General features: G+C 43.6%; 1 protein-coding gene across 1 annotated transcript; it reads right to left on the reverse strand.

Annotated features, from left to right (window-relative positions):
• Positions 1 to 497: 497 nt before the first annotated feature.
• On the reverse strand, positions 498 to 6769 carry atp1b4 (ATPase Na+/K+ transporting subunit beta 4). Its single transcript, XM_037076065.1, has 9 exons — positions 6574 to 6769; positions 6310 to 6378; positions 5459 to 5675; positions 3771 to 3899; positions 3322 to 3426; positions 2774 to 2973; positions 1877 to 1933; positions 1695 to 1787; positions 498 to 1600 (listed from the first exon to the last, which is right to left on the reverse strand). The coding sequence occupies exons 2-9, from the start codon at positions 6373 to 6375 to the stop codon at positions 1439 to 1441; spliced, it is 1029 nt and encodes a 342-aa protein (XP_036931960.1). The 5' UTR covers positions 6376 to 6378; positions 6574 to 6769; the 3' UTR covers positions 498 to 1438.
• Positions 6770 to 8398: the final 1629 nt, after the last annotated feature.

Consider the following 8398-nt stretch of genomic DNA (forward strand, 5'->3'; position numbering starts at 1 on the left):
GGCGGCCATCTTCCTCGACAGACGCCCAGAGCCTCTAACATAATTATATGGGTTATAATGAAAAAATTAATAAGGATATACTTTGTTACACGAACAACATGTTAACAATATAAACATTCCCTTTGTTAGCCCAGTTACACTTCAAATCAACAAAAACTTATAAAACTGTAAAAGAAATCAAAATTGGGAGTCCTAGTGAGCGTATTTAACGTGTTTTACAGCTGGGATCTCTGGTCAGTGTGCATCATTTTCTGCAGCAGACGCCTGAAATGTATCATCAGTTCAAAATGAGCAGAAGACGTGTGAAAAGACTGTAAATCACATTTTAGACGGTGGCTGTTTAAATGTGTTTACCACCGAATAAAATTCAAGTTTTCACAGGAACTTTACTATTTGCAAAGATCTTCTGAACGTGACACTTTAGACCCGTTAACGCTCGTCTTGAAACATGTAAACATAAAGCTGATGTCGAGTCTTCAGTCTCGATGGAAGAAAACTTGCAGTACATACAGAACATTGTATTTATTATAAGAACTATGATAGGAATAAATACAACATTGATGCCAAGTTTAGTAGCACAGTTCAGGCAGGATTAATACTATCACAACATAGTTACACTTTTTTTTTAAATGGTACAAACCTTTCCAAACTACTTCACAGTACAGTATGTCTCTTTATTGATCAGTCTTGTGTAGTATTTCATTTTCAAAAGCAAAATGTTTTTACAAAAGAAGGCAAGAAGTGGCTTGTGATGCTTTATCATAAATGTATAATTCTGCTCTATTCAACAAAAATATAGTAATAGTGTATTTGCAGTCATTTATTATCTTTTTTTTTTTTTGCTGTGTAAGTACAGTACAAGTCCTGCTTTCAGTGTTTGCATGATAGTTCTTTGAATTCTTACAATATACATGTTTGAAAAATATAATGCAAAACAAATTAGTACACTTTATCACACAAAAATGTGCACACGTAACCATAATCTAACCCGATAAAACAACACTTCTAATCGCCTATTAATGGTTTAAGTCTTAATTGGATTTGCATAGCCAGAAATGCTAACTATTATTGGGCAGAGTGTGATTTAGTTTGATTAATCTTCGCTAAGCGTTACAAAATATCAGGAATTGAACTGTAACTGACTCTACACACTTGTCCTGTGCTCAGCACTGTTTGTTGTGGGTGCAGGTGCCGAAGCACGCTCAAGGTACAAAGATACAACAGAAACACAAGAGTAAATATCTACTTCTTGAGGAATTCACAGCAGAAGACACGGATATTTAGGTGAAAGATGAGGAGAGGGAAATTACATATTTCATGGGAAATAATATTTCAACATCATTTTTTTTTGTTTTTTTGTTTTTTTTTGTACATTTTCTTGTACATTTTCCTGCCTCACTGTCACGGGAGCATCCTGCTGGCAGCGGCGTCTTCGCCCTTACGCTCCGACTTCCAAGGAGAAGGTCACGCTGCCCAGGTAGCGGTCGGTGGGTGAATCGTTGATGATGCCCTTCCCGTTCAGTTTGCATTGTACCTGGATGTGAGTGTCGTACTGCAGTCTTGTAAAACGCACAGCCACCACCGGCGCGGAGTAGTTTACCTGAGGGGTCGAGACATGACAGGTGTTACTTCAGTGTCTGCGTGCCACAGCAGTTTTTTTTTTTTTTTCCCTCACTGATGAAACTCTCACTCACATGTCTGGCTTTCCCGTAGTATGGATAGTACTTCAGGTCAAAAATGCTTTTAGGAAAAAACTGGATTTCTCCCAAAGCCTCTGGAGGTCCTTTCTGAAAGACGAAGAAGTTACGCTTGACATTATTTTATTGACGCATCGATGAGATAAAATTATAACCATGACATCGTTACGATACTGTACCTTCACTCCACAAGTCACATTTATTGGTTTGCCCTTGCCGGGTAAGTAACCAAGAATCTATTGAAAAGTAAGAATAGTGAGAAAAAAAGCGTCATCATGCAAACAGAAAACTCTCTCCAGCCATGTTCTGGTTCACTAAACACTAACAGATGTTGGTTGAAATGATTCAGTGAGCAGAAAATCTCTCATTTCTCCTTGAATGTTGTTGTGCTGTTCTCTGCCTCCAGGTGAACTCCAGCACGATAATGTCTTTACATATAAATAATACAAAGATCATGTTAACTTGTAACTGCCATTAAATATATAAGAAGTGCCTGAAACTCTCCCCAGTGTTTGTTGGTTTGTAATGCGGATGACACAAAAACTACTGAACGGATTTCCACAGAACTTGAATGGAGGATGGATCTTGGCCAAGAACAGACATCCATCAACTTCTGGTGAGGATCCAGGAAATGTTTCTCATTTTCTCTAACATTTAGGGCTTTTATTGACATTTAGTTAATTGCCCAGGGAATAACTGGTGGTGTATTAAGGTGGCTGGTATCTATGAGAACAGTTTTCTGTGGATCTGGTGATCTCAAATTAAGGTTCAGCTGTTATGGCTGGTTTAAAATGTTGTGTGATAAGGAATAACTGATTAAATTAAAGGGGACTGTTGGGCCTTGGAAGAGGTATACTCTCTACGGAGTGCCCAGCTCTGCACGTGTTTCCATTCAGCGTGAGACCTGAGGTAGTGCACTTCACGGCCACAAGATGTCACTCACTATGAAAACCTGAGAGCTGGTCCACTCTGTCCCGGCTGTTTCATGTTCCCTCTTTTGTTTCTTGTGCTGATATACGTGATTGCACGTCGTTGTGCAGGGTTTTACAGGGTTTGGTGGCTGACTCTAATCTTACCCGGTTCATTCGAAGGAGGACGCATGGCCTTCCCTGAGAGTAGCCATAGTGGGGGTCCTGCAGCCCCGAACAGTCCCCCAGCCAGGACCTCTTAAACTGACACGCTTTGCGCTCCGCGCTCTCCTCCAGGTCGTCCTGCATGAAGTATCTGTCCTGTGTGCAGTGGATATTCTTCCTCTCCTGAGCGCCATCGTTATACGCTGCAAACCAGAGAGCAGGGAGAAAGAGGAGAGCAGAGAGGGAGGGAGGCAGAATGAAGAGAGGAGGGCATAAATAAACCCCTGCTACAGCAATCCCCTGCCAGACTCAGGCCTCTGATTAAGGAAGCTTGACAAAAGCGGGCCGTGAAAAAAAAAAAACGCTTTGAATTGCTGCACTTTGCCCACAAAGAGGCTTCCCTTCCCAGCATGCCCTGCAAGAACTAAATGGAAAAAGAGGACAAAGGTGGTGAAGATGAGGATTAACTCATTGCACGCCGGCTTCGTTTTAAACCTCATCAGAGTGACTTTGAAATTATCGCCCACAATCAGAAACCACTAATGACTCACATTTTAGATATTCATCCATTGACCTCGCGTACTTCTTCCAGGATTTGCGATCAGAGGCGTTGAAGGCGATCTCGTGGCCTTCTAGGTGTGGGGCCATCGTCATACCTGCCAGTGGAGACGCAGAGACAGTCAACTGTGCTGAGACTCAAGTAGAAGCAACAGAAAGACGGACACTGGAGCTAGGCTGGGGCGATATCCAACACTTTATATCACGATATTTCTGTCCTGCTACTATATCGCGATAGACGATACATCATGGCCGCTTCAGCTGCAACGACAGCCCAGCCCTCTCCAAATAAAAGCCTGAAGATGCCATAACAGCTGTTCAGTATTCGATAAAATCAACATATACGACAGCCAACATCTCGATATTTGATAACATCTAATATCTGCCCGAGCCTAACTGGAGCAAAGAGACGAGACCGACTGGAGTTTGGGCTTATATTTACCTGGTGGCATCACTCTATCGTTGAAGGTTGGATGGTAGGGACTAATAGACCACATGAGGCAAAACAAACAGCCGCCAAACATGGCTGCAAGAAATGTATAAAGTGCAGCATAGAAGAGGAGGATGAGGCCTGAAAGAGGAGATAAAAAAAGGGGAGTTATTAACGCATGAAGTCGGTTACATGACAGACATCTCCCAGTAAATCAGATCTGAGTGGAGAGAAACAAAGAACCACAAAGACTTTCCACTTTTTTTTCCACAGACTGTGTGGTCTGTCTGAACTCAGCTACTGTCCCTGATCAGGACACTCACTAATTTGTTTACTGACACAAAAGCACTGCTGTCCCTTTATGTCTGGAACTTGCAAATAACCCCAACAGTTTCTGTACTAAATGCACTGTGCTGAGCTTATGTGGGAACCCCGTAATAAAGAAACCTCTAGAAATATCAATGTGCTGCAATTTTACAATTAACAGTCCATTAGCAACTAATCAAGCCAAACGTGGCCTAAATTAAATGGCTTTTGCTGTGCAGGCAATTTCACAGGGGACTAGCTGCAGCCAGCCTTGCGTCCCCGGAGCCACAAAGGCCTTTCTGTTTGAGCTCAGTGAGAATTCTCCCAGCTGTCCTTTCACTCAGGAACACAGTGAACCTCCGGTTGCCATCGTAGTGAAGGTCTTTTTGCAGCCATAGAGGCCCGGCCAGCTCCAAGGAGCCCCAATCACCCCACTCTGGTATTGTGTCCTCTCTTACACACTCGTCTCACAGCACACACAGCACAGACTTCAACTCAGGGCCTTTCTCCCTCAGACACATGGGCCCCACTCCTCCACAAGTGTGCACACACTGGTTATGTCGCTGAAACGAGCTCCTCTCAGCCCTGCATGGGATCCAGCATTTCAGCTTATGCAAGTTAATACACACTTTGCTCGGATATGCTCTCTTCTAAACTCTGTTGGATCATGTTTGCCATTGTGTGGCAGTGGAGCTGCGAGGAAGAGGAGGAGGCGGTGGGGGGTGGGGGGCGCAGCAGCGTCACACAGCAACTACCCTGGAATACCAAGAGGCTGCTCCATCATCATTGACTCAACAATCTCGTCCAGTCTGTCACTTCTGCCAAAAAAACAAAACAAAACAAAAAAAACCCCAGCTCGCCTGCACCACCACCATTTGGCAGACGGCTCTATGGAAGAAAAGATGAGAGCATCTCTACGTGTTTAACTGCAACTGAGGGGCCATGAGCATGTTAAGTTCAGCGATGAGGTCGCCAGGGCTTTGGGAAAGAGGCTGTGGAGAGCATGGTAAGATGTAGAGGAATGTGATTCCTGGCCAATGTGAGGCCCGGAACAGTGCTCTCCCGCTGGGGATACGTCCCCAGGCAGTCTGTTTTTGTCGGGACACTCTGAATCGTCCATGCACCTATGTAAACATTGAGCATAAGGACACACACACACTCGCAGCACAGTGAGCAGAGTCACTGGACTGCAGAAACATTTCTCACCCTCCAAACGGTCCCCGAGTGCATCTTTTAAAGACACACAAACACGAAGTCGGAGCTCGTTTAAGATGATTCAACACACACACAATATCACATCTGTAATTGTTGCACACATGCATTAAAGACAAAGTACTTTTGCATCAATCCAAACAAAACACAACATAAAACCTGTCTTTCCCCCGTCAACTCACTCCAGCTCTTCCCGGAGCGACCCATGAATTCGTTGGTCTCTGCATTCCACAGGTACGTCTTCAGGTCGTCTATCTTCTGGTGGAGCGTCCTCTTGGGTAACGGCCTGCGCTTCCATCTCTCAAAGTTCAGGTCTTCCTGCTCTAGAGGCTGGTGCTCGGCCAACTCCTCCTGCTCTTCCTCCAGCTCTTGGCCATGTTTGAGAATCACTTTGTGAGGCTGGTGGAAAGAAGGAGAAGAGAAAAAGCCCTCACCACACATATTCTCAACTGCTAAGCTCTGCAGTCGACCTATTTTTTCTTTTCAAATCACTGCGGGAAAAAAAATGGCATGCCTTCTGCTCCGAGTATGACCGATGATATAAACTGCCAGAGAGTGCTCTGCATATTAATGAACATCGCACTGCTGGTCCTGTCCCCTGTTTCTGCAAATTATAAACCCGCTGGTGACCTTTCTGGCACTCGTTGGGAGAGCTGACCTCCTCTGAGTGGACCCTCCTGCTTGGAGCAGCAGCTGCAGACAGCAGAGCTGGAGGGTCACTCTGACAGCCAGATGTTACTCACTGTCTCCCAGCATCCACGGGACAGGACACACAGATCCCAGAGGAACTACGAGTCACTTCATTTTGTGAGAGATTGGCCTTTAAAATAATCTGCTGTTAAATGTTTAAAATGCTGTTGTGAGCTTTTGAGTTTGTGCATAGAAAACCTTTTTGGATAACTGACTTAATTTCAGCTGTGCTTTTCTTTTTTTCCAAATGTCCACAAGTGTTAGAAGGCAAGTGTCTTAATGTGCACTTGTGTGAATAAAGTGGTGGAAAGTTACATGTTTTCTATTTAATTTCAGCACTTACAACACTTGGTGGATGGTTTTTAAGGAGCGTCTCTTCAGCTCCTCCCTCTGTGGAACTGGGCTCCATATTCTTCACAGAGAGAGAGAAAAAAAAGGTACTTGTTATACCGACCACATCTACCAGTGCCATCGAAGTCAAGCGACAGACATTTTCAAAACTTTATCACAAGCTGTAATGAACGACTTTCATCCAGAATCAGACACATTTCAGACACAATTATCTTCAGCTGCAGCAAATAGAATATCAATAAAAGTTCTGACATACCTGAAGTTTTCTTTTCAATAAAAACGCGGGTTATTGTGTCGAAGAGCCCTCTTTGACCCCCAGAGGAAAAAAAAATAGTGTTTGTCAAAAAGTGTTTGGGGATTTCATTAGAAAGTTTAAGGCATGTAAAGGGGACCGGGTTGGAGAACCTCCTTCAACTAGGCGCGCATCATAGTGAATGAACGCTGGACAGAGAAAAACTGGGGGTGGGATGCAAAGTGCTTTTTTTTATTGGTCCCGGAGACGTTTTGGCAGCGACCTGGACCACAGAACTGCATTCTGTACACGCACACCATCATCCATTGTCTGCTAAGCTGGGCTAAGACTGAAGCAAAACCTGCCTGAATGCAATATTTACAGCTTAACCCCGACACAAGACACTGTTGTCAATCACTGTCGGGCTGCGTAATCTACGCGCGTAAAGACGCACGGCCGATTATTTCCTCTGATCGTTTAATATTATTATGATTATTATTTTTAATCTGAAGGGTGTTGAACATGAATCAAGTGCATCATGAATGTGATGTCCGTCTTGAGGCGTTGCCCCTGCACATGCATGCATACTAATCCAGTTGCCAACCTCCACTAAAGGCTCCTGCAACAACTGCCCACCAGAAGTTTCCCTCTGCTGAGGTTCCAGTCGTCTGACCTCATCTGCACTCCGGTCACGTATCGCAGTTACCCCCGTGTAAAACTGAGGAGGGGGGGGGAGCTCTGGAGAGACCCCCTTTTTCTTCTTCTTTGACATGAAAAGAGAAGTTGCGTCATGGAAAAAAATCTGTTCTTTGAGATTCGCGCGGCAAAAACGTGCACGTGTTCGTGTGTGTGTGTGTGTGTGTGTGTGTGTGTGTGTGTGTGTGTGTGTGTGTGTGTGTGTGTGTGTGTGTGTGTGTGTGTGTGCGTTTACGTGACTGAAGGCCAACGAGGCTTCTCACCACCTAAGGACATTTTACAGAACATCCTGCAGGGAAAGTCACTGCAGAGCGATGCCAACTTTATCTCTAAGTGTGCATGCCATCTAAAAGTATCTCCACTGCTTAATATCAGCATACATGTTCGCTGGATTCTGCCTGCAAGAGGTCGGATGGGAATTTGTGCAAAGCAAAGCTCCAAAGCGCCTCTGTTAACCCCCGCAATCCTCTTCTCTGTGTGTGTGTGTGTGTGTGTGTGTGTGTGTGTGTGTGTGTGTGTGTGTGTGTGTGTGTGTGTGTGTGTGTGTGAGTTTCAGAGTGGATGTATTCTGTCCTGCAGACAGTTTCTGAAGAAATGTGAACAGCCTCCAAAATGATCCTGATAACATGCTCGGGATTTTGGGGGGAGTGACGCAAATTAAGCCAGTGATATCATATTAGAATTAAAAAATAATAGTAATTGGGTTGTGCTTTCATTTTAAAATCAAACAACTGTGTGCCCAGCGATAGCAGAATGAGATTTTAAGATGTTTACTGTGTGCAGAGAGCTGTAGACAAGATTTTAAAACACATACTGTACGTCATCTGCAACCCTCCTCAAAAAGTCTGCAAAATATGTCAAATATAAACTGGCATTTTATTTATTCAGTTGATTAAATCAATGTGTTTTTATTAATTAAATAAAATAACATTCTTTGTTACAAAAGAAAAAAAGGGGGCAAAGATTAAAGTTCCCGATGGGAAACACATCTTATTATTTATTGAGTTAGTTTGTGAGTAAAACCCTTGAACCAAGGTGAAAAAAAGAAATGTATAAAAGGAGAGAATGACTGTACATCTTATGTTATTTCATGTCTAAATTATCATGATGAAATGTGTGTGATTGCTCTGTTCTCATATCTGACTTGTGTTTT

The sequence above is a fragment of the Acanthopagrus latus genome, chromosome 18 (genome assembly GCF_904848185.1).
Source record: "Acanthopagrus latus isolate v.2019 chromosome 18, fAcaLat1.1, whole genome shotgun sequence".
In the NCBI taxonomy this organism is placed as follows: Eukaryota; Metazoa; Chordata; class Actinopteri; order Spariformes; family Sparidae; genus Acanthopagrus; species Acanthopagrus latus.